Source organism: Bombina bombina, chromosome 2, assembly GCF_027579735.1.
Source record: "Bombina bombina isolate aBomBom1 chromosome 2, aBomBom1.pri, whole genome shotgun sequence".
NCBI lineage: Eukaryota > Metazoa > Chordata > Amphibia > Anura > Bombinatoridae > Bombina > Bombina bombina.
In genome coordinates, this window is record NC_069500.1 from 1,186,207,109 (window position 1) to 1,186,234,700 (window position 27,592).

Genomic DNA, 27,592 nt, shown 5'->3' on the forward strand with positions numbered 1-27,592 from the left:
GGGGGGAGGAGCTATATAGCAGCTCTGCTTGGGTGATCCTCTTGCACTTCCTGTTGGGGAGGAGTTAATATCCCAGAAGTGATGATGACCCGTGGACTGACCACACTACAGGAGAAAGGAATTTATCAGGTAAGCATAAATTATGTTTTCTTGTGAGTCTCCTTTTCTGATTTTTCATCAGGATAAGGCGGTGTTGCGAACTTCTTTTGATTTTTTACCTAAAGTTGTGAATTCCAACAACATTAGTAGAGAAATTGTGGTTCCTTCATTATGTCCTAATCCTAAGAATTCTAAGGAGAAATCGTTGCATTCTTTGGATGTTGTTAGAGCTTTGAAATATTATGTTGAAGCTACTAAGTCTTTCCGTAAGACTTCTAGTCTATTTGTTATCTTTTCCGGTTTCTAGAAAAGGCCAGAAAGCTTCTGCCATTTCTTTGGCATCTTGGGTTGAAATCTTTAATTCATCTTGCCTATGTTGAGTCGGGTAAAACTCCGCCTCAGAGGATTACAGCTCATTCTACTAGGTCAGTTTCTACTTCCTGGGCGTTTAGGAATGAAGCTTCGATTGATCAGATTTGCAAAGCAGCAACTTGGTCCTCTTTGCATACTTTTACTAAATTCTACCATTTTGATGTATTTTCTTCTTCTGAAGCAGTTTTTGGTAGAAAAGTACTTCAGGCAGCGGTTTCAGTTTGAATCTTCTGCGTATGTTTTTCATTAAACTTTATTTTGGGTGTGGATTATTTTCAGCAGGAATTGGCTGTCTTTATTTTATCCCTCCCTCTCTAGTGACTCTTGTGTGGAAAGATCCACATCTTGGGTAATCATTATCTCATACGTCACTAGCTCATGGACTCTTGCTAATTACATGAAAGAAAACATAATTTATGTAAGAACTTACCTGATAAATTCATTTCTTTCATATTAGCAAGAGTCCATGAGGCCCGCCCTTTTTTTGTGGTGGTTATGATTTTTGTATAAAGCACAATTATTCCAATTCCTTATTTTATATGCTTTTGCACTTTTTTATCACCCCACTTCTTGGCTATTCGTTAAACTGAATTGTGGGTGTGGTGAGGGGTGTATTTATAGGCATTTTGAGGTTTGGGAAACTTTGCCCCTCCTGGTAGGAATGTATATCCCATACGTCACTAGCTCATGGACTCTTGCTAATATGAAAGAAATGAATTTATCAGGTAAGTTCTTACATAAATTATGTTTTTCTTTGAATCTATTTCAGTAATCTGTTCGCCTACACAGCAACTAAGAAAAAAATATTCTCAGGCTTTTTATTTAACAGATTGGACAATGCAATAAATGGCTTTAACTTGTTATCTTGCAGTTCATTCTGCACAGTTCACTCTATCCCGCAGGTATTTTGCATTCATATCCCACTACTAGCATTGCCATGACTTTGTTACAGGGGTATTCTCAACTTGCACAATGTTATGAGTTTATCACTCTTCATTTAAAAGCTATGTGTCCAAGAAGCCACTGACAAATGCATTAAAGGGACAGTAAACGGTTTTCATTTTACATAATACTGCATTCTATGTGCAGAATTATGTAACATATGAGTGTCCTTTTGTTTGACTTTGTTAATGTAAATAAATAATTTGGGATCTAAAACTTGCTGTCCAAAGCTGTCCTCTTCTGCACGCCAGTTTTTTTTCCAAATAGCATGTCACAGACTCACTGTCTAATCACATCTGTCGGCTTCTTTACCTAGTGCGGGAGTGCGCTACATGCAGTTGAATGGCGCCACAGAGCTCACTAGTAAGTATAATTTTAGCTACCAAATTAAAAACAAAAGGCCATGCTTATGTTACTTAATTCTGCACATAGTGCAGAATTATGTAACCTAAAAACCAAAGTTTACTGTCCCTTTCAAACACCATTTCCCTAAGTCTTGCTTCCTCATTCCATAGGTTACCTCATTGGTGTGCTGTGCAGCGCCGTATTTGCTCCCATTCGGTAATGGTGTGTTCTCCCCATCATCCTTGTGTTCCCGTCCTGTCCACTACACTTTCTTGGCTACATTAGCCATGGTTTGGGGAGCCCATGGTCTCTAGACCAGCTAGCCAAGACATGATGTATGCTGTGGACTGTAGTTCTGCATTTTTTTATTTTATCACTCTTGGCACACTCCAATTTATGGAAGTTGCTGCTCTTTGAAGTATAGGAAGTGCTATTGCCATGTGCAGCGCAGACCAAGTAATCGGCCACCAACTAATCGATAATGATAGTATTTCCAAAGTGCAGCCCCTGCGAGTGTTAGCATGGTTTTTTGCGTCTTAGCCCGCAATTGGGCCCTAAGTCTCAACTTCATCATAGTTGTTGCATAGATGACTGAAAGCATTTATAACATAGAAACATAGATATTGACGGCAGATAAGAGCCATAGGCCCAGCAAGTCTGCCCCACCTTACCTAACAGTATAAACTTATTTAGTTCGTAGGATAGCCTTATGCTTGTCCCATGCATTTTTAAAGTCCCCCACAGTGTTTGTTGCTACTACCTCTTGAGGAAGTTTATTCCATAAATCAATCACTCTTTCTGTAAAGAAGTGCTTCCTCAAATTACTCCTGAATCTACTACCCTTTAGCTTGAGCTCATGACCCCTTGTTCTTGAATTTTCCATTTTATGTAAAATACCCACAGCCTCAGTTTTACTAAACCCTTTAATGTACTTGAAAGTTGCTATCATATCACCTCTTTCCCTTCTCTCCTCTAAGCTATACATATTTAGGTCATTCAGCCTATCCTGGTAAGTTTTATTTTTTAGACCATGTACCATTTTGGTAGCCCTCCTTTGCACTTGATTTATGAAGTGAATAACACTTCATAAATCAAGGCAAAAGTAAATATTTGTAGACACTAAATAAATTGTTTACAATTGTATGTTATAAGCCCCAGTCGCTTATGTCACTGACCTCAGTGGAGGATGTCTTTCTACTTGCACAATATGTTTTAGATTAATCTAAATGTATTTTTGTGGTTGGCTAAAAGGTACAGTCATCTGACATACAGTCATCTGAAAAAGAAAGTACACCCTCTTTGAATTCTATGGTTTTACATATCAGGACATAATAGCAATCATCTGGTCCTTAGCAAGTCTTAAAATTAGGTAAATACGACCTCAGGTGAAAACAACACATGACATATTACACTGTGTCATGATTTATTTAACAAAAATAAAGCTAAAATGGAGCTGCTTAGTCAAATCTATGACCTATGTTTTCAAAATGTTGCAGGTTACAGAATTTGCTTTGTGATGTCTCTGTTGAGCTTTGGACAACAATTTTTACACAAAAGCAAGATGCATTAAAATTACATAATAAAATAATCAGACATAAAAGCAATTAAACAATTTGGGCTAGATTACAAGTGGAGCGCTAAATATTGCTTGCATCACAAGAGCTTGCCTCCATAGACTCCTATTGGACGTCATCAGAACCTCACACAGATAAGGAGATAAGTAGCGCAGCACTTTTAAATATATATGTATATGATTATTTACATATATATTTGTGTTAATATGTTTATATACACATATTAACATATAAATAAATATATATGTATATAATCATATACATATATATTTGCATTGCGCTCTATATGAATACAGTTCCCATAGACCGCAATGTAAGGTGTTTTGGGGCGTTTTTCTAACACCTCACTCCCACCAACTTTAAAGCTCCAAAACTATAATGCCCTCTATTTTGGGAGCATTTGGGAAGCTTTTAGAAAACTAACCAGAGATCGGATCTCTGGTTAATTTTCGGATTGCTAATTGCTACCGTGATCTTGCGGTTGCAATAGCCAGCCACTTGTAATAACTGATTAATTTGCCCGTTTGTGGGAGCACGATAATTAAACGCTCCACTTGTAATCTAGCCCTTTATGTTTTGTGGTTCAAAAAGGTTAGACTAAAGCTTTGCAAATTGGCAAGCGTGTATAAAGTATCCCTTTGCTTGGTGGCTAATAAAGACAACTCCCATAGCTCTATTGTTGGACAGTGACAAACCTCTACAAGCATAAAAAAAGTAACATACATAGTAACATAGTAGATGAGGTTGAAAAAAGACCGAAGTCCATCGAGTTCAACCTATACAAATCTAAAATATATACAAAAAGCTCCAGTTTATTCACACATGAATCTGTTTTTTCTTTTTCACTTTTAAATATTAAACCTTTTAAGTTAAGCTCTCGTACAGGTTAAAGAACTTTTCACATTCGTGTACCTTTTAAACACTGCTCGTTTCTATTTTCGTGAATGTACGATTTTAAGTGTTTTTAGACCTCGAATAATGGAAAGAAAATAAGTTTATATTCATTTTTAAACAACACAGTGCTAATGTTTTAACTAAGTAAGGGTTCAGAAATCAAGTTTGGTAGAATAACCCTGATTTTCAATCACAGCTTTCATGAGTCTTTGCATGCTCTCCACTATTTTTTCACATTGCTGTTGGGTGACTTTGACACTCCTGATGCAAAATTCAAGAAGCTCGTTTCTGTTTGGTGGCCTCTGACCATCCATCTTCCTCATGATCACATTCCAGATTTTTTCAATAGGTTTCAGATCTGGAGATTGGGCTGGCCATCACAGGATCTTGATCTGGTGGTCCTATATCCACACCTTAATATGCAATATGCGGCGCCAAGCCGGATTTCCTGCACAGCTATTGACTAAAAGGTGGAAACGTCACCTCTCTGCCAAATAGCGAAGATAGTGTACTGCCGGTGGGCTGCCTTTGCAACTCAGTGATGGCGATCGCTTGGAACAAATAAAGGAGCTTTCAGCATTGAAGTATTTCTCTTGTTAAGTGTGTTCAGTCCACGGGTCATCCATTACTTATGGGATATATTCTCCTTCCCAACAGGAAGTTGCAAGAGGATCACCCAAGCAGAGCTGCTATATAGCTCCTCCCCTCACATGTCATATCCAGTCATTCTCTTGCAACCCTCAACAGAGAAGGAGGTCGCGAGAGGAGTTGGAGTTTTTACTTAATTATTCTTCAATCAAAAGTTTGTTATTTTAAAATGACACCGGAGTGTACCGTTTTTTTTGTATCTCAGGCAGTATTTAGAGAAGAATCTGCCTGCGTTTTTCTATGATCTTAGCAGACGTAACTAAGATCCGCTGGCTGTTCTCGACATTCTGAGGAGTAGGGTAACTTCAGAAAGAGGGGAATAGCATGCGGGGTCCCCCGCAAATGAGGTATGTGCAGTACATTATTTTCTGGGAATGGAATTGACTAAGAAAATACTGCTGTTACCCATATGATGTAAGTACAGCCTTAAATGCAGTAGTAGCGACTGGTATCAGGCTGATAAATGTATGCGCAGTTGAGTTATTTTCTAGGGACTAGAATTTGACTGAGAAAATACTGTTAATACTGAAATAATGTTTAAGCCTTATCTGCAGTGGATGCGACTGGTAGCAGGCTTAGTGATAACTTTGCATGACATTCAAAATGTTGTTTTTAAAACGTTTACTGGCATGTTATTCGTTTTGTGAGGTACTTTGGTGATAAATCTTTTTGGGCATGATTTTTTTTCCACATGGCTAACGTATTTTCTGCATAGAAACCGTTATATCAGGTCTCCCACTGTTGTAATATGAGGTGGGAGGGACCTTGTTTTAGCGCCTTGTTGCGCAGATAAAATTCTAGCACAGTCCTCCCTGTTTTTCTTCCTCCTTGATCCAGGACGTCTCTAGAGAGCTTAGGGGTCTTCAAAATTCGTTTTTGAGGGAGGTAATCAGTCACAGCAGATCTGTGACAGTGTGTTTGACTGTGATAAAAGCGTTAAATCTTAATTTGATATCCGTTTTTGTGTATTGAGGGGTTAATCATCATTTTGCTAATGGGTGCAATCCTCTGCTAATTAATACATTTCTCGTTAAGAATTGTTGACTATAACTGAATTAGTTTTCTTTGTAATTCAACTGTGTTTTTTAAAAAGCGCTGCAGCGTTTTTTATATTGCTTGTAAACTTATTGAAAGTGATTTCCAAGCTTGCTAGCTTCATTGCTAGTCTGTTTAAACATGTCTGATACAGAGGAATCTGCTTGTTCATTATGTTCAAAAGCCGATGTGGAGCCCAATAGAAATATGTGTACCAATTGTATTGATATTACTTTGAATAAAAGTCAATCTGTACCGAAAAAGAAATTATCACCAGACAACGAGGGGGAAGTTATGCCGTCTAACTCTCCTCACGTGTCAGTACCTGCGTCTCCCGCTCGGGAGGTGCGTAGGATTGAGGCGCCAAGTACATCAAGGCCCTTACAAATCACTTTACATGATATGGCTAATGTTATGAAAGAAGTATTATACAATGTACCCGAATTAAGAGGCAAGCGCGATAGCTCTGGGTTAAGGACAGAGCGCGCTGATGACACGAGAGCCAAGTCTGATATCTGCGTCACATTTGCAGAACATGAGGACGGTGAGCTTCATTCTGTCGGTGACGGTTTCTGACCGGGAGACTGGATTCAGAAATTTCAAATTTTAAATTTAAGCTTGAGAACCTCCGCGTGTTACTAGGGGAGGTGTTAGCGGCTCTGAATGATTGCGACACTGTGGCAATCCCAGAGAAATTATGTAGGTTGGATAGATACTATGCGGGGTACCAGGTGTGTACTGACGTTTTTCCTATACCAAAAAGGCTTACAGAAATTATTAGTAAGGAGTGGGATAGACCCGGTGTGCCCTTTTCCCCTCCTCCGATATTTAGAAAAATGTTCCCTATAGATGCCACCACACAAGACTTATGGCAGACGGTCCCTAAGGTGGAGGGAGCAGTTTCTACTTTAGCCAAGCGTACCACTATCCCGGTGGAGGATAGCTGTGCTTTCTCAGATCCAATGGATAAAAAATTAGAGGGTTACCTTAAGAAAATGTTTGTTCAACAAGGTTTTATATTGCAGCCTCTTGCATGCATTGCGCCTGTCACGGCTGCAGCGGCATTCTGGTTTGAGTCTCTGGAAGAGGCGATTCGCACAGCACCATTGGATGAGACTTTGAGCAAAGTTAGAACGCTTAAACTGGCTAATGCGTTTGTTTCGGATGCCGTAGTGCATTTAACCAAACTTACGGCTAAAAATTCCGGATTCGCAATACAGGCGCGCAGGGCGCTATGGCTTAAATCCTGGTCAGCAGATGTAACTTCTAAGTCTAAACTACTTAACATTCCTTTCAAAGGGCAGACCTTATTCGGGCCCGGCTTGAAGGAAATTATTGCTGACATTACGGGAGGTAAGGGCCACTCCCTTCCTCAGAACAGGGCCAAATCAAAGGCCAAACAGTCTAATTTTCATGCCTTTCGTAACTTCAAGGCAGGAGCAGCATCCACTTCCTCCGCTCCAAAACAGGAAGGAACTACTGCTCGTTACAGACAGGGTTGGAAAGGCAACCAGTCATGGAACAAGGGCAAGCAGGCCAGAAAGCCTACTTCCGCCCCTAAGACAGCATGAAGACAGGGCCCCCTCTCCGGAGGCCTGGGAAAGAGATGTACAGGATCCCTGGACGTTGGAGATTATATCTCAGGGATACCTTCTGGATTTCAAACTTCTCCTCCACAAGGGAGGTTTCATCTGTCAAGGTTATCAACAAACCTAGTAAAGAAAGAGGCATTTCTACAATGTGTACAAGACCTCTTAGTGATGGGAGTGATCCACCCAGTTCCGCGAACGGAACGAGGACAAGGGTTTTACTCAAATCTATTTGTGGTTCCCAAAAAAGAGGGAACCTTCAGACCAATCTTAGACTTAAAATCTAAACAAATTCCTAAGGGTTCCATCGTTCAAGATGGAAACCATTCGGACCATCCTGCCCATGATCCAAGAGGGTCAATATATGACCACAGTGGACTTAAAGGATGCCTACCTTCACATACCGATTCACAAAGGATCATTATCGGTACCTAAGATTTTGCCTTTCTAGACAGGCTAATTACCAGTTTGTAGCTCTTCCCTTCGGGTTAGCTACGGCCCCGAGAATTTTTACAAAGGTTCTGGGCTCACTTCTGGCGTTACTAAGACCACGAGGCATAGCGGTGGCTCCGTACCTAGACGACATTCTGATTGAAGCGTCAAGTTTTCAAAATGCAAAGTCTCATACAGAGATAGTTCTAGCATTTCTGAGGTCGCATGGGTGGAAAGTGAACGTGGAAAAGAGTTCTCTGTTTCCGCTCACAAGGGTTCCTTTTCTAGGGACTCTTATAGATTCTGTAGAGATGAAGATTTACCTGACGGAGTCCAGGTTATCAAAGATTCTCAATGCTTGCCGTGCCCTTCACTCCATTCCAAGCCCATCAGTATTTCAGTGTATGGAAGTAATCGGCTTGATGGTCGCGGCAATGGACATAGTGCCATTTGCGCCTGCATCTCAGACCGCTGCAGCTATGCATGCTAAGTCAGTGGAATGGGGATTACTCAGATCTGTCCCCTTTGCTAAATCTGGACCAGGAGACCAGAGATTCTCTTCTCTGGTGGTTGTCACGGGTTCATCTGTCCGAAGGAATGACCTTTCGCAGACCAGATTGGACGATTGTAACAACAGATGCCAGCCTTCTAGGCTGGGGAGCAGTCTGGAACTCCCTGAAGGCTCAGGGATCGTGGACACAGGAGGAGAAACTCCTACCAATCAACATTCTAGAATTAAGAGCAATATTCAATGCTCTTCTAGCTTGGCCTCAGTTAGCAACACTGAGGTTCATCAGGTTTCAGTCGGACAACATCACAACTGTGGCTTACATCAATCATCAAGGGGGAACCAGGAGTTCCCTAGCGATGTTGGAAGTCTCGAAGATAATTCGCTGGGCAGAGTCACACTCTTGCCACCTGTCAGCGATCTACATCCCAGGTGTGGAGAACTGGGAAGCGGATTTTCTAAGTCGCCAGACTTTTCATCCGGGGGAGTGGGAACTACACCCGGAGGTATTTGCTCAACTGATTTGTCGTTGGGGCAAACCGGATCTGGATCTTATGGCATCTCGCCAGAACGCCAAGCTTCCTCGTTACGGATCCAGGTCCAGGGACCCGGGAGCGGTGCTGGTAGATGCACTTGCAGCCCCTTGGGTTTTCAACATAGCTTATGTGTTTCCACCTTTTCCGTTGCTACCTCGACTGATTGCCAGGATCAAACAGGAGAGAGCATCAGTGATTCTGATAGCGCCTGCGTGGCCACGCAGGACCTGGTATGCAGACTTAGTGGACATGTCGTTCTGTCCACCATGGTCTCTACCCTCTGAGGCAGGACCTTCTAATTCAGGGTCCTTTCAAACATCCAAACCTTAATTTCTCTGAGGCTGACTGCTTGGAGATTGAACGCTTGATTCTATCAAAGCGTGGGTTTTCGGATTCGGTTATTGATACATTGATACAGGCTCGGAAACCTGTTACCAGAAAAATTTACCATAAGATATGGCGTAAATATTTATATTGGTGTGAATCCAAGAGTTACTCATGGAGTAAGGTTAGGATTCCTAGGATATTGGCTTTTCTACAAGAGGGTTTAGAAAAGGGCTTATCCGCTAGTTCACTAAAGGGACAGATTTCTGCTCTGTCCTTTTACACAAGCGTCTGGCAGGGAATCCAGACGTCCAGGCTTTTTGTCAGGCTTTGGCTAGGATTAAGCCTGTGTTTAAGGCTGTTGCTCCTCCGTGGAGCTTAAACTTGGTTCTTAAAGTTCTTCAGGGTGTTCCGTTTGAACCCCTTCATTCCATTGATATTAAGCTTTTATCTGGAAAGTTCTGTTTTTGATGGCTATTTCCTCGGCTCGAAGAGTCTCGGAGTTATCTGCCTTACATTGTGATTCTCCTTATCTGATCTTTCATTCAGACAAGGTAGTCCTGCGTACTAAACCTGGATTTTTGCCTAAGGTTGTTTCTAACAGGAATATTAATCAAGAGATTGTTGTTCCATCATTGTGTCCTAATCCTTCTTCAAAGAAGGAACGTCTTTTGCATAATCTAGACGTGGTCCGTGCCCTGAAGTTCTACTTACAGGCAACTAAAGATTTTCGACAAACTTCTTCCCTGTTTGTCGTTTACTCTGGACAGAGGAGAGGTCAAAAGGCTTCGGCTACCTCTCTCTCTTTTTGGCTTCGTAGCATAATACGTTTAGCCTATGAGACTGCTGGACAGCAGCCTCCTGAAAGAATTACAGCTCATTCCACTAGAGCTGTGGCTTCCACTTGGGCCTTTAAAAATGAGGCCTCTGTTGAACAGATTTGCAAGGCTGCAACTTGGTCTTCACTTCATACTTTTTCCAAATTTTACAAATTTGACACTTTTGCTTCTTCGGAGGCTGTTTTTGGGAGAAAGGTTCTACAGGCAGTGGTTCCTTCTGTTTAATGTTCCTGCCTTGTCCCTCCCTTCATCCGTGTACTTTAGCTTTGGTATTGGTATCCCATAAGTAATGGATGACCCCGTGGACTGAACACACTTTAACAAGAGAAAACATAATTTATGCTTACCTGATAAATTTATTTCTCTTGTAGTGTGTTCAGTCCACGGCCCGCCCTGTCTTTTTGAGGCAGGTTCTAAATTTTAAATTATAACTCCAGTCACCACTGCACCCTATAGTTTCTCCTTTCTCGTCTTGTTTCGGTCGAATGACTGGATATGACATGTGAGGGGAGGAGCTATATAGCAGCTCTGCTTGGGTGATCCTCTTGCAACTTCCTGTTGGGAAGGAGAATATATCCCATAAGTAATGGATGACCCGTGGACTGAACACACTACAAGAGAAATAAATTTATCAGGTAAGCATAAATTATGTTTTTATACTTCATGAATGAAAGTCCCCTTTTTTCGTTCCATTGGTAAATCCTAGCTTTTCAGAAACGCTAGGATTTACATCACTTTAAGTAAATTTGATCATTATAATTTATTTTTATTTATTTTTTTTAAACAAATTTTTATTGAGGCACATATCACAGTTCCAAAAACAAAGGAAAATCACAGCAAAATATACATGTTAAATGTCAGAATAAAACTACAAATAATCGCCCGGTTATACAAAGAAAAGGTAACCTCAGGTTTTAATTAAGATATATCCCCTTAAAATATGATGTAGAGTCAGATAAAGGATTTCCCTTAATGATAAATAGAGGCCTCTCTTGGACCTCCTAGAGGCGAATTTAAGTCAGAATGGGGAATTTTAGGTGAAAAGATAAAATAACAAAGTGGGCCACTTTTGGACCCCAGATGGAAACTATTATTATGTGAAACATATTTGCTTAAACAATATGAGTATATATTCGGCTTATCCGGCTAAGTTTAGAATATCAACATAAGTGGAAGGTTGTGTGAGTTAAGGAGATATCCAAGAATAATAAAATAGACAAATGAATTGGCTGATGACATATTAACAGATACACAGAAAATTGCAATGATATAATGTGCTATATGAAGAGCAAATAACTAGGTAATGCTGTACTACTTAATATGTAATAGCGGTGATTGTTGTATAGGCTCCAAGGGGAGAGATTCAGGGTATTATCTAAAATGCTAGACGGGAACTAAAACATTCAATGCAGTCTATGAGCTGGCTATTAGGTAGGAAAGAGTATAGTTGGCTAGCTATAGCATTAAGAGAGAGACCATCATTGTACTATCTCTATATGATCACAGGTGGGGAATAACTTAACTATGCGGCTAGGAATATTACTGATAATTGAGAATACATAAGGAACTAAGGTCTCATAACAAGAAAGCAGACACTGGTCACCTATAAACCTCTCACTAGCTAAAGCATACCCTGCAATAAATGTGCGCACTTAAAAGGTAGGAATCGCCTTCCTACAGCATGAAAATTATATGTGGTAGAAACCAGAGGTGAAGGTTTATTTAGCATCACATCTAACTATTAGTAAGTGGATACAATACAAATAAACCTTCTGACATTTTGTGTATACATCTGATGGCATGAGGGATGTTTACATTATGTAAGGATGTTTTCCTTTATCTAATCTTATTCCCAGCTCTCTTATGCTAAACAATCACTATTTAAATAACCCCTAATGGATAAAGGAGAATATTACCCACTCCCAGGGCATTTTATGGAGTATGGTGTTATATAACTCAGAGTATATATTGAATAGTCAAGCAAAGTTATATGCTACAATGGGGATGGTACTCTCAAGGATATGTAACTGTATGTTGTATTACAGAGTTCCAATATTAAGTGAAGCAAAATTAGGCCATCATTGGAGTGGGAAGTATACCACCAGATCAATTGGTTACGATATCTGAATTACTTTGAGACCTAGCAGGCAGTGGTTGTGACTGTTATGGAGTCGTTTAGTAGAGAGAGACTAATGGCAGCGGTAGAATTGTAGAACACACAGTAAAGCTTTCTATTCAGTCTAGTAACAAGATATTGTATAAAGGGATTTGTAAAAAGTTATCGTGGCTAGTCTCAAACGTGACAAGAAGTCTATTAGTGCATTGTCCCTGCAAATCCCTAGCGTCAATCTTAAAGAACAATAACACAGTGCTAGAGACCCATCTAGTAATAGCAGTACAGAGGCTAAATATATCTTGCCGCCTTGGTCGCCCATGGCTTTAACTCCCCCACAAGTGGCTATCTCACAATGACCTCAACTTATATATAAGCGCAATCTTAAATTAGTGAGCAGACTGTCCATTTTAAGGGTTACATGTTTATCTCCCAACTTTGCAGAAATAAAATGTTTAGCCCACTCCAAGTTCAGCAGGGACAGACCTCCGAGATCCCAGTTAGGTATCAATGAAATCGGCAGCTGATATGAGAGTTCTCCAGGTACAGCGACCAAACAGTAAATTACTACTGTCGTCATTATATTTGTAGAGTGTGACTGCTCCGTGTATACAGGAGCTCTGTACTTCGTTTTCGGTATCACTAACCCAGCCAATCTACTCCAAGGCAGACTCCCTTCTGTAGGTAGATCAGAAAACGTAGTTAATGAGCCGCTCCTCTCTACCTTAGTCTGGCTATCCGGAGATGTTGGTGTATTAGAGACCGGGGATTGCAGGGGGTAAACTGTATGATCTATAAGTCTCATTGCAATGACGGGTGCTCTCTGGGAGACTTTGCAGTTGCAAAGCGGTCCGGATTCCCATGCTGTGTTAGGTGGGGTCGGGAAAAGCTGAGGTGCGTGTCATTCTGACACAGACATCTCTACAGTTGCTTCCTCAGCCCTGTCCACATTGTCTGGGGGTGTTGACTCAGCAATAATCAGAACTTGGCAAAGCTGTTTCCCCAGTTCAGCAAAATGGCGCTGAATGATATCTTGTATCTCGGCTTCCCATTTATCAAGTGCGGCCATAAGCTCCTTAGTAGTAGACATTTTGAGATTCAATAATATTAAGGAAAATAGCAATATTTTAAAATTGAACAATGAACTGTCCAGTTATAGTTGAACTGGTTTGATAACCCAGAGTCCTGGGGGGGGGGTTATGAATGTGGTAACCTCAACAACACTGGCAGTCTGACAGTAAAGGCCTCTCAACCTCGTGGCCAGTTGCAGTGAAGTTAGCTGAGGAACATAGGTAGATCCGTAATATGCTGAATATTCCGAGACACCTTTTGAGTAACACAAGGTTCTTTAGTTTAAATTTGCCAAATATAACTCTTAAAAGGTTGAAAAGGTCCAGGAGCTCTTCACACACACATCCTGCCGCAACAGCTATAGACTCCGCCCCCCGATAATTATAATATTTTGTTAATATTTGTATTTTCTATAAAGGAAATGTCAAAATTAAAAAAAAATTGCTATGAGGACATTAAAGAGAGAGTAAAGTAAAAATGAAACTTTCATGATTCAGATAGATTATTTTTAAATTTATTTTTGAAAGCATACTGATGTATGCTGAGGAGCTGCAATGCACTACTGGGAGCTAGCTGAGGATTGGTGACTACACATATATGCTTCTTGTCATTGGCTCACCCAATGTATTCAGCTAACTAATAGTAGTGCACTGCTCCTTTAACAAGGGATAGCAAGAGAAAAAATATACAATTTACACAATAGACGTAATTTGGAATGTATGAATTGTGAAACAAATACAAATTTGCTTTAGTGTCCTTTTTAATGTTTTGTTGCTATACTGCAGCTCAGACTTCTCCTTTCTTACCTGTTCTTGGTTTCAGAATCTAAAATTCCATAGTTGCCCTATTTAAAGGTATAACTGTAATAAACTTTATGGTTTTCTAGGTTATTATTAGATTTGTGGCTTTTGGCAGAGTTTAATGAATAAAAAATGTGCTTATCTTGTATACAGTCTTTTAAATATGTTTGTTTGGTCTCTTTTATTCAGATTCTAAAGGCAAAGAAACAGCTGCCATGAAAGCCGACCTTCTAAGAGCCCGTAATATGAAACGGTATATTAATCAGCTAACCGTTGCCAAAAAGCAGTGTGAGAAAAGAATTAAACTTCTTGGTGGCCCTGCATATGATCAACAAGATGATGGATGTTCAGAAGATGTGGATTGCCATCAAAGCCAAAAGGTGAGGCACATGAGTACGTACCTTTTGGTTATTCACTCTCCCTCTCTTCCTCTTTGAACTCTTAAACAATTTATAACTTATCTGATACCTGAAAAACTAGTAATCCACTTAGAAACCAGAGACAATTATAATCACCCAATTTCAAAATATTTCGATGGAAATCTCTAGTTAACTGGAAAACTCTATTGATTACTGAAGGCCTAGCTCAAGACATTTTTCTTCCTGGGTACAATAATGTAACAATGTCTCCCCCCAACTATATAAATACAGGGATATCTGTGATAAGAAGTACCACAGGTCTCCTATAGGAGGTGCTAATAGACAATGATAAAAATTGCTAAAATCAGTGTGCAACTCGTCACACAATATACATAATGTAAAGAAATTAAAATTTGTTAAAAATATGTGTATATACAGACGTAGCACGTGACCAATCTGGCAAAAGATAAGTTCAAATGGTATCCAACAAAGTCCAAAAATAGAACAGGCAGCTCTCGGTCTTCACCCAAACGATGGTGTAGCTTCTAAAATGGATAACATTAGAGTTCTCCCCCCAACTATCTGTGCACTACAGTGTAAACAAATCCACATAAAGAACTAAGGATCATAAATCAGTTCAAAAGGCCAATCTCAATAGTACAAGATAAGGTACGGAATCAAGTCAAATACTCCAAGTACGTAAGCAGGGGCTCACTGCATCATATTACCACAGTACGTAAATGTTCCAGGTACCCAGGAAAGTCAGCAGCTACAAACACAATCCACTAGCCTTGTGGCCAATCTTACCGGACTTAGATATCACCTCTTTCGGTGCACAGGTATATGCATATACCTCTCCAAGTGCTCCCAGGTCTTCACCGGCGTGGCTTGGTGTTCTCATGGATCAGCTGCGTACCTCTGACATCACTGTGTTAAGCCCCTTGCTCGTCACAGGGTCAATTCCTCCAATGGTTGCCTGATTCCGGCTCACACCTCCCAAAAGCCGATAGCCGCGGATTGGCTGGTAATGCAGAAGGTAAAAGACATCCGCAGTATCTCCTTAAAATAACGACTTTAATCTTCACAAAGTTAAAAATAGGAAAATGGCAGCAACATGCACACGAAAAGGATGGTGTGGCACTGATTGGCTTACACGTTTCGGCAGAAAGCCGTAGTCATAGCCTGCAGTACCAAGTGTCACACCAGTATAAATAATTACACATATTATTTCATTGGATAATTACAAAATTAAAAACAACACCCCCTTCACAGTGAGCAAATTAACCCTTCAATTACCAACTAAACACAGCAATACTAAGTACCTTTAGCCTAGGGCTACTGGAACAGATCAGACCATAGGTAGGATACACAGTGTAAACTGCCCAGAATAGGCTTTAAACAAAAGATCATCATATTATATTATTAATTAACATACAGGATGCAAACTGTAGTTACATAGTGCAATACCCAAATAGAATAAAAACACATACAGAATAGTAAAATCCTGTACTACAAAGTAAGATGCATAATGTTACAATAATAAGCAGTGGTGAGGATTTGGGGCACTGTGGCAGAGGTCCCTTGTTTAAAAACAAATCTACATTCTACCCAATTCAAGCCCGTGGTAATATCATTGAAACATTTTATAGTAGAGTTGAGAGGGATTTGGTTTCTCTTAAAGACAAACACATGCCATATAAACAAAATTTGAGCTATAATGAGAGAAAAGCTATTAAAGAGTTCAAGGAGAACCATTCCATTACTATACGTAAGGCAGATAAAGGAGGCATGACTGTAGTCATGGATCGCGACTGCTATGTCACAGAGGCCCTGAGACAGCTAAGAAATAATAAGGAATATTCAATTTTGAAAGGAGACCCCACACCTATTTTTGCAACAGAACTTAGGGAGATTCTGGATGAGGGAGTGGAACAGAGGTTTTTAGATGTAGTAACTTCTTTATATTTGCTACCTGATAATCCCAAAATACCCCTGTTCCACCATTTCCCTAAAGTACACAAGTCGTTGATCGACGTAAAAAGACGCCCTATAGTGAGTGGGGTTGACTCCCTACTTTGTAATTTCTCTGAATGGATTGACTGCATCTTATAGCCCTTAGTTATCTCATTGCCATCATATCTACGTGATACTAAACACGTTTTACAGATGACTCAAGAAGTCAGTTGGATAACAGAATCTAAGTGGTTAACTGTAGATGCAGTCTCTCTTTTCTCTTGCATACCACACGACAAGGGTCTTGAAGCTGTATGTTTTTTTTCTTGAACATTTTACAGAATACACTGAGGAATTTAAAATATATCTTGTGAAAGCTGTGGGCTTTCTCCTCACGCACAATTATTTCATGTTTGAAGGGGTTTACTATCTCCAAAGGTGTGGAACAGCGATGGGGGCAAAGTTTGCCCCATCTTATGCGAATTTATTACTAGGTTATTTGGAGTTTTTCCACATCTTTGGAGATAGTAATCCCTTTCGGTGCCACATATCCATGTACAAAAGGTATATAGACGATTTGCTGTTCGTCTAGAAAGGTTCACATTCTGAAGCTAGAGATTTTTGTCAGTATCTTAACACAAATGAGATGGGTCTACAATTTACTTATGAATTCAATATGGAATCCATCAATTATCTTGACTTAACCTTAATAGGGCAAACTAATGGTAGAGTTAAAACTAAGGCCTATAGGAAGCCCATTTCGGGTAATTCAGTACTGTATGGTACTAGCAGCCATCCCAGACATGTTCCCCAGGCCATAGCAAAAGGAGAGTTCATTAGATTGAAACATAACTGCTCAGATAATAATGATTTCAGGGAACTCGCCACTGATCTGGAATTAAGACTTAAACAAAGGAGATATCCTCACAAAGCAGTTTTGAAAGCAAAAAAATCAGTTGATACCAGATCAAGGGAGAGTCTCCTAGAAACCAATCTTTCCAAAGCTAACAATAGAGATCGATTTAAAGGTGTCACCTTTGTCACTACTCACAGTAGTCAATATACCCAACTATGCTCTATTATTCGTAAACATTTCCAGATTCTGAAGGCTGATGACAAATTGGTAGAGACTGTAGAAAAGGGACTGAGATGCTCCTATAAAAAGGGTCCAACTTTGGGATCCATTTTATCTCCCACTATGCTGCCTGTCAAGGAAAGGAATGCAAGCTCATGGTTAAAGCATCAGGGCATGTACAGATGTGGTCATGCCAAATGCAAACCGTGTGACTATGTGAAAATTACCAATATGTTTTCTAGTTGTGTTACAGGGAGATCGTATAGCATCAAATCCTGCCTGAATTGCACGTTTAAAAATGTCATTTACCTTTTAGAATGCACACTATGCAAAGTTCAATACGTTGGTCTCACTTCAAGGGACGTCAATACAAGAATTAGAGAACATCTTTCTTCCTTTAAGGTGGTAAAAGTCTACCACCCCCTGTTGTACAGCATTTTAGGGTCCTTCATGGTGGTAACCTTGCCACCTTTTAGTGGTGTGTCATTGAAAAAATTATGAAGCCTAAAAGGGGTGGTTCTATCAACCGCATTTTGGAATTGAGAGAAATCTTTTGGATCTTCACATTGGGAACCAGGATTCCTAATGGCCTCAATTCCAAATACGATATAATGAATTTTTGGAAATAATAACCCTTCAGTATAGGGTATAACTTATACCTCTATACCCTTTTATAACCACACCACCACATTTAGTGTACATCAGGTAGTAGGTATCTCTATTATAGTGGCATCTATTTGATACCCCCGTGATACCCCATTAGCTCCTGTGTTATGTTACATAGAGACATTGAAGTATAATGGTCAGTTCTCTGCTTATTATTGTAACATTATGCATCTTACTTTGTAGTACAGGATTATACTATTCTGTATGTGTTTTTATTCTATTTGGGTATTGCACTATGTCACTACAGTTTGCATCCTGTATGTTAATTAATAATATAATATGATGATCTTTTGTTTAAAGCCTATTCTGGTCAGTTTGCACTGTGTATGCTACCTATGGTCTGATCTGTTCCAGTAGCCCTAGGCTAAAGGTACTTAGTATTGCTGTGTTTAGTTGGTAATTGAAGGGTTAATTTGCTCACTGTGAAGGGGGTGTTGTTTTTAATTTTGTAATTATCCAATGGGATAATATGTGTAATTATTTATACTGGTGTGACACTTGGTACTGCAGGCTATGACTACGGCTTTCTGCCGAAACGCGTAAGCCAATCAGTGCCACACCATCCTTTTCGTGTGCATGTTGCTGCCAATTTCCTCTTTTTAACTTTGTGAAGATTAAAGTCGTTATTTTAAGGAGATACTGTGGATGTCTTTGTGTGTTTTACCCACTACAGTGTAAACACAGCTATTGTCAGCATTTTTTAAAGATTACATTTCATCAGATTGACATATTGCAAAAGAGCATAATATATCCAGGTGATGGACTTTTATGATTCTGACAGAACATTCAATTTTTTTTTTTTTGTTAAATTCCAATTCACTTCCATTATCAAATCGTGCCCAATGTTGTTATTGGTTGATTGCTGCCCACATGATACAGGGGATTGGGAAATGAAAGGAAACTAAAGTAATGGAGACAAAGATTTTATTGGGGTTAAAATCTTGTAGATATCTCTTCTAGGGGCCTGTGCAAGGCTATATTCCAACAGATTTCCATTGCACTCTAAATTTAATGTTTTTCGCAGTATTAATTTAAGCACCAAATTTAGATTTAGTTTTAGTCATAGCCTTCTGACTAAATGGAATTTAATTTTTTTGCCACATTTTAGTCTTCTCAACAATGTATAGTTTTTCTAGTTGTAGTCTACTAAAAACAGCCTCAGTTGTAATTATATAGAAATGTTTCATAAATAATTTGGGCATTTATTAAAGTTATAAATTGTGTTCTGTACTTAGTACAGTATTCTTTCCTCACTCCTGATACCCAATTGTCTAAAGTTCAGATTGTGGTATTTTCATCCAAACTCCCTGATCTCCCCCCCCAACAGTTTTCTAACCCTCCCCCCTAACTATTGCCAACATCTTAGGTACTGGCAGTACCTATAAACTGTTTTTTTGTTTCATGTCCCTTTTAATAATTTTGTGTGCATTTCAGTACTCCCACCACAGAGTTCGCTGTGACTTTTTTTTTTACTCTTTTGTCATTTTTCTGTACTCTTCTTTATCTGTGTTCATCTGTTACACTGAAGGTGTTGTCGGATGTCAGGAAAGGGGGGGGGATTGTGATGCAATATATAATACCTTCCAGGGTGGGTAGAAGCAAGAAATCTATAGTGTTGCACAATTTGAAACTGCCCCCATTTATATATTGACACTTTGCTGGGACTGGAATTCAGAGAACATTTAATTACTGTTTATAAATAGCACAATCAAAATTTTGGTTACATACCCAAACTCAGAGTCCACAGCTGCATTCATTACTTTTGGGAATAAAGCATCTGGCACTAGGAGGAGGCAAAGACACCCCAGCCAAAGGCTTAAATACCTCCCCCACTTTCCTCATCCCCCAGTCATTCTTTGCCTTTCGCCACAGGAGGTTTCGCCACAGGAGGTTGGCAGAGAAGTGTCAGAAGTTTGAGATAGTCTCTTATGAAGGGTAGTACTCTTCGCAATGGGACTGGAGTTTTAAGTAATCCTGTCAGCCTCTCAGTGAGAGCATGGATGAAAGATAGAGTCCAGAGATTCAGGGAGAGTTTTCCTGCGAACCCATCCCAACTCATATTAACAGCTCCTTGGCAATCGGTATTGACGAGTTTCGCTGCATACCTTTCTTCACTCAACTTCATGTCAGAAGCGAGGCTACTATCTGTCACACTTCAAGGGCCGTGTTCCTGTTCCATGGCGTAGCTTCCGGTAAGATTGTTTCATTTTATTTCGATATGTGAATGTGATGTTAACGAAACAAGGTAGGGTGCCAGTGGGACTCCTTTTATCTTAATAAGGAATTATGGGTTAATATCTCCTGAGGGGGATTATTGAACAGGGGGGCAATTTTAATCATGTTTGTTATATGGTTCTATCTGCAAATGTGTAGCTATTCTTAGGCTTACGACCTTTACGGAACATAAAGGCCTTTTACTGACACAATCTTCAAGGTTGTGCGCGCCCTTTTCGTTACTATCACGGTGCACCTCGTGACTGGTGCGGTTACGTTGTTTTTCACTTATACTGATTGTGTGGCGACAGAGAGAATCTGCTCGTTGGTTGTCTGGTTCACAGGAGGGTGGTGAGTGCCCCAGCCATTGGGGGTGCAAAAAGGGTGCCAGTTAGTGTTTGTCATATTTGTAATTCTCTCACACGTCCCAGTAAATCCAGTGAAGGCTCAGGCTTTTCTGAAGTGTGTTTCAGATCTGGAGCTTTCAGGGGTAATCATACCAGTTCCGTTTCAGGAACAGGGTCTGGGACTTTATTCAAATCTATTCATTGTCCCAAAGAAAGAAAATGTATTCAGGCCAGTTCTGGATCGGAAATTTTGAATCATTTTGTAAGAGTGCCATCTTTCAAATGGTAACTATAAGGACTATTCTGCCTTTTGTTCAGCAAGGTCATTATATGTCCACGATAGGCTTACAGGATGCATATCTTCATATTCAGATTCATCCAGACCACTATCGGTTTCTGAGATTCTCTTTTCAAGACAAGCATTACCAATTTGTCCATTTGGCCTTGCGACAGCTCCAAGTTTTTTCTCATAGGTTCTTGGTGCCCTACTCTCTGTATTCAGAGAACATGGTATTGCGGTGTTCCTTATTTAGATGATATCTTGGTACTAGCTCAGTCTTTACATTCTGCCGAATCTCACACAAATCAACCAGTATTGTTTCTTCAAAGACATGGTTGGAGGATCAATTTACCGGAAAGTTCCTTGATTCCTCAGACAAGGGTCACCTTTTTTGGTTTACAGATAGATTCAGTGTTCATGACTTTGTCTCTAACAGGCAAGAGACGAATAAAATTGGTTTCAGCTCGTCAAAACCTTCAGTCTCGATCATTCCCTTTGCTTGTTTTCATATAAGACCTCTTCAGCTTTGTATGCAGGATCAGTGGTGCAGGGATTATACAAGGATATCACAGTCAGTATCCTTAAATCCCAACGTTCGACTCTCTCTGTCTTGGTGGTTAGACAACCATCGTTTAGTTCAAAGGGTCTCTTTTGTTCGTCCAACCTGGACTGTAATCACAACAGATGCAAGTCTTTCAGGTTAGGGAGCTGTCTGTGGATCTCTGACAGCACAAGCAGTTTGGAACTGGTGAGTGCCCCAGCCATTGGGGGTGTTAAAGGGTGCCAGTTTTTTGTAATTTTTGTAATCCCAAGATTATGGAGGATTCCGATATGAGTGACAAGAATACCTCCGATACGGAGGATGTGTCTTGTGATGAATATGAAATGGCCCGGGTAATCAATGCCCATCAGTTATGTTCCGATTGCCGTTCTTGAGTACTCTTTTCTCCCGAAGCAGCGAGCTTAGAGTGCATTGAGCCATCTGCCTCAGAGGTTTCCATGACCCATGAAGTGAGTGCCCCAGTCCATTTCCCGGCTATGCAAGCAGGTGTCCCTATGGCCTTTACTCCTTCTCCGGAGGGTGGCTTGTTTCCTGCAGAGGTCACAGCACGGTTCCGCATGGCCATTTCTATGGCACTGAATCATTTATATCTCCCAAGTGAAGTTTTTCTAAGATACTGTACGTGTTCCATTAACCAGGGCCCGTTCGGCCTTCTGGGGAAGCGTTGTCCCCTGAGGTTTCAGGGGCCCCTATCTCGGGACCAGGGTCTTCAGTTGATCTGGCGAGAGATGATTTTGCCTTCCGTTATAGGCTGGCTCGCCTTCGTGTTCTTTTAAGATATGTTTTGGCAATGTTGGAGGATCCCAGTCCTAGCGGGCCTAGGGATCCGAGGCCTTAGAAGCCAGATGGCAAAATGGAGATGATGCTATGGGATGAAGCCAATCTCCTTAATGTCTCCGTTTTTCTTTTTCTTTGTTTTTCAGTTTGAGTTCTGAGCTTGGGTGAATGGGGCTTTTAATCGGCTGGTCCTCATGTCACCTTGGGTGCTGCCTTCATTTTATTTTGATCCGAATGGATGTGTTTAATTTGTTTTTTCTTAAGCTCATGCCTGTTAGATTTTCATTCTTTATGAACGTTCTTCTCTGAAACCGATACTTGCGATTTAGGTCGCGTGAGCACTTTCTCGGAAGTGCGCACTTGTTGAATAATATAATTATGTTTTCTAGTTGATTTGTCGATCCTTCGAATTTTCTTGGACCTTGGGCAGTTCTAGTTTGTCCTTATATCAGGCAGGTACTGGTCCGATACTTTTTCGACTGTTAAGCAGGGTTCATGTCACCCTTGTGGTGCTGATTAATCTTGCTGGATTTTGAATGTCTCTTGGCCTATTCTATGGACTCCGGGCTTGGATCCTACTGAAGTATGAGGCCTGTTGTTTCAATACAACCCCTCCAACCGGAGGGTAATGAGTGCCAATCTAGAAGCTCCAGATTTTGCCTGCTTAGAAGATAGATCCTCCAGGATCTCTGGCTGTTCTCTCTTCCTTTACCTTTAGTCTGACCATGGTCTCGACGTTCAGGTGTCCTTCCGTCCTCGTTGCATCTCTAGCCTTGGGGCTTGTCAGTGAAGAGGCGAGGTTGGTTACGGAGGGCCGCCCTTCTGTGGTCAGATAGTTGGCCATTTATCTTAGATGCTCCGTTAGGGGCTTTGTGGGCGGTGTCCTAAGTACGATTCTCTGGGATGGCGAGCAGGGCACAGGATGCTCATTCGGCATTGGGTGTTGGTTGCTACCTTGCCTGTGTGTGTAGCACGTATTAATGCTTGCCTACAAGATTTTTTTGCGATTCAAGTACCCTGGGTGCTGTATCTTAGACCGTCAAGGAAGTCCTTGTGACTCTTGGGTTTGAGGCTATTGCTAGACAGCTAAGTATACGGACTTTAGAGGTGCGTTACTCCTTGTGGGAGGCAGATTAGGGTTCCTCTGGAAGTTGGATCTTTAATTCCTTTTCCAAGGACCCTGAACTAGGTCCGTGTCCCTCCTTGGATGGGTGTGGATCGTTCGATCTCACTCTAAATGTTTGTGGTCCCGCTTGTCTCTTCATAGAGGCTGGGGCTCTGTGAGAGATGCCTTTCTGTTTGTAGGCTTTTGATCCCTCTGACAGTCCCCTACTGGTCTTCTGGCGCATTTACGCTGTTCTTGTAGACTCTGTGTATCTCCATCTGGGTAGGCGATATAGCCAAGGGGTCTCGACTCTATGGTAGGGAAGTTCCGTTGTTTAATCCTTTCTCTTCTAGAGTGGGGTAGGGTTCTCTGGGTTCGGAGTTACCTTAGTATTTGGAGCAGCCTATGGGTCCTTGAGTTCTTGCCTTGTAAGGGTTTTTTCCCTTCTTGCGTTTCAGAATCCTGGAGGGGGAGTTGCGAGGTAGTGACTGGTTCCTCTGTTCCTGCAGCGGGAGGCTGAGGGTTTGATCCCTATGGGGCTCCTGCTATATGTTGTTTTCTGATATATGGCTGCTGAGGGTCTGAGGGCCTTTTTCCCTTGGGAAGTTTTCCTTGTTTTTTGAGAAGACGGTCGTGCAGGGGGTTTCGCACTCGAGCACAATGTCTATCCTGACTCATGGTAGCATACCGTTTGTAGTAACGATCAGCGGTCTATCCGGGAGCTTTGTTTTTTCGTTGACCCTTTCTTCTCTTCTGGAGGTCTGGGACTCTTGTCTTTGGTCTTGTCTATCCTTTGGACTAGGACCATTATCCTAGAGGGAAGATTGGGGGTCGGTTACTCTATGCAGGGTTGACCGTTTTTCCCCCACTGGGTTCGGTGCTGGGAGGGGCGCTCCTTGGAGACGATATTCTTAGGGCTGTGAGCCCTTGGAAGGTTTGCAGTTGAATCCAGCTACAGCTATTGCACTTTGAGGGTGTAACCAGCTACAGCTAATTGCACTTTGACTGGGTGTTAGCAAGCTTTGAAATGCCTTTGGTGTTTGGGTTCAGCATCGGTGAGTCAGCTTTCTACCTGGAGTTCCTGTTCAGCGGTTGGTGTTCTTTTTGGAGAACTCTTTACTAGCTGCTTGGATAGTTATCCTATTTCTGCTGTCTAGCTTGCAGATCTAGATTTAATATGAGGCAACGGGGAACTCATGGTTTTCCTGGAGTACCTTTTGGGTATGGTACAGGGTCAGGGATATGAAGTGTTCCTTGAGTCCTTTTTGGGACATGTTTCCCTGTGTTTGGATCTCTTTTTCTTCGGCCCTTGTGTTTCTAGGGAGTTCATCTCCCTGGGTGTTGCTATTGTACAACAACCGTGGGTTGTTCTATGTTCTGCAAAGTGGAATGATCCTTTGGATTTTTCATGAGATTCTGTTCTCCTTTTTGGGGGCAGATATCGGTCCTTGTCTTGGCCGGGTACCTTCATGGGAGTCGTGATCCACAGGGCTGACTCCTCGGAGGTTGTTTGGGCTTGACGGACTCTGGGACTGAGTGGTTTAGTTCGGCTTTGCCGACGGTGTAACTAATATGCAGTTAACTGGGCTTCGGGTTTTTACCCGTGTCGTCTATACTTTTTTCCGTTGTTGAGTTATCAGGCTGTGGTGCCTTTCTAAGGGGCTGCATTTTGTACCCACCCGTTGTTTGCATTCAGTGTCCTCTAGCTTGGGTATTCTTTTCCCAAAAGTAATGAATGCGGCTGTGGACTCTTCCCTTTTAAGAAAACATTAATTATGCTTACCTGATAATTTCATTTTCTTCTAAAGGGAACAGTCCACAGCTCCCACTGTTTTTATCTATGAGGCGGCTGTAATTTTTTGTTCTTCTGGCACCTTTTTTTTTTTTACCCTGAAATTTCTCCTACTGTTCCTTGTTCCCTCGGCAGAATGACTGGGGGATGAGGGAAGTGGGGGAGGTATTTAAGACTTTGGCTGGGGTGTCTTTGCCTCCTCCTGGTGGCCAGGTTCTGTATTCCCAAAAGTAATGAATGCAGCTGTGGACTCTTCCCTTCAAAAGAAAATGAAATTATCAGGTAAGCATAATTTATGTTTTTCAGCATGTGTGTGAATATATATATATATATATATATATATATATATATATATATATATATATATATATATTATATATATATATTATTATTATTATTATTCTTTATTTATAAAGCACCAACAGCTTCTGCAGCGCTGTCCATGGGTAACAAAGGTTAAAGGACTGTATAATATGAGACACCAGACAAAATTTAACAAACAAATACAGGGGGAATTTAGAGCCCTGTTCCCGTGGGAACTTACAATCTAGATGGGTAGGAGGGTGAGAAACAGGAGGCGTGGACTGCAAAGGTGGGAATGATGTTATTGTAGAGTTAGATGAGGGCAACTATTAGGCAAGTGGAATTCATTAGTTACTGATTTGGTGATAGGCTTCCCTGTACAAGAAGGTCTTTAGGGAGCGTTTAAAGGAGGAGAGGTTGGGGGGAAAGTCTGACAGCTCAATGAAGTGCGTTCCAGAGGGTTGGTGCCGCACAAGAGAAGTTCTGTAGTCTAGCATGGGAGGAGGTGACAGTAGAAGATGCAGGAGTAGATCATCGTTGGATCTTAGGGGACGGGCTGGAGTATATATATATTTGTTGAGATATATATATATATATACATACACTCTCCGCCATAAGGTAGCACTCACTGGGTCTTTAAATACTTAAAATCTTTTATTTTCTGTAACTTTTCGGGGTTACCCACGTCCTCAGCTTAAATATTCAATTAAGCTGTCTGAGGACGGGTGTAACCCCAAAACGTTACAGAAAATAAAAGTTTTAAGTATTTAAAGACCCAGTGAGTGCTACCTTATTGCGGAGAGTATTGTAAGCTATTGTATGCACCCTGGGCAGTAGAACATTTACGACTGCGTTGCTTGCAATTTCATTTTGATCTATCAAATAACTGAAGGACACAGTAATATTTCAGTAGTGAAATGAGGTTTATTGGATTAACAGAAAATATACAATATGCATCCAAACGAAACTAGACAAGTGCATAAATTTGGACACCCTTGTCATTTTTTTTATTTGAATACCTGTAAATACCTAGCACTGATTAATTGGAACACACAATTGGTTTGGTGAGTCCATTAAGCCTTGAACTTCATAGACAGGTACATCCAATCATGAGAAAAGGTATTTAAGGTGGCCAATTGCACAAAAGTCGCACAATTTATACTTTATTTTCAACATTTTGAGAGGCAATTGTGTGACTTTTGTAAAACTTGACTTACTATATCTAATAGCAACCCATAAATGCTCGTTAGCTAGGGATATGACAGAGAACAAACATGCAGCAGAGACCGCAACAGTAAACTGAATCGATAATACAAGAAAACATTCACTGTTTACATGAGGCTGATGTCGGCAGTAGGTGTCAATTCCTGACCGGAACATTTTTGTGTGAGAGGGGAGGTCTGTTGGACTTGGAGTGCTGTCCATGTCAGATATCTGCGCAGTGTGCACAGCAAGTCCTGAAGTGGTGCAGCTGGGGTAAAACCCGGAGCCAGACTCCCTTGAACATGCAGCTGTAGTTAGGGAGACAAAGCTACTCTGGAACTGCATACTGTGGAGACAGAGGAAGCACCAAGGTCAGCAGAGTCTTAGCTATACCGAAGAGGGGTGGAATAACCACCTTCCTGTGGCCTTCCCCTTATGGAATATTGACCACTACTGTACAGCTCAGCTGTCAGTACAGTGCTACTTTTGCATCAAGTGTAAATATGCTTGTTGACACTTATGGGTCTAACTAAAAATGAATATGCCCCCAGTGTGTGTAGTGTGTGTGTATATATATATATGTATCCTGTATGTGGTCTGCAGTTTTGTGGTTGCTTAAAGTATTTTCCAGCCCCCAAGTTGACCATTACCTCTCATTATTTTTCATTGTACATTTACACTTTCCTTTTTAAAATATATACGTTGATTGGAGTAGCCGTGTTAGTCCAGAGATTTAGATATCAAAATAACAAGAGTATTGCATTGAGCAATGATACTTTTTTCTCCTGTTAAGTGTGGTCAGTCCACGGGTCATCATTACTTCTGGGATATTAAC

General features: G+C 40.9%; 1 protein-coding gene across 1 annotated transcript in view; it reads left to right on the plus strand.

Moving 5' to 3' along the window:
- SNX25 (sorting nexin 25) overlaps positions 1-27,592 on the plus strand; it is a 776,760-nt gene that overhangs the window by 488,297 nt on the left and 260,871 nt on the right. The window contains exon 7 of the mRNA XM_053703884.1: positions 14,311-14,501. Coding sequence (XP_053559859.1) covers positions 14,311-14,501 — 191 coding nt within the window. The remainder of the gene's footprint in view (positions 1-14,310; positions 14,502-27,592) is intronic.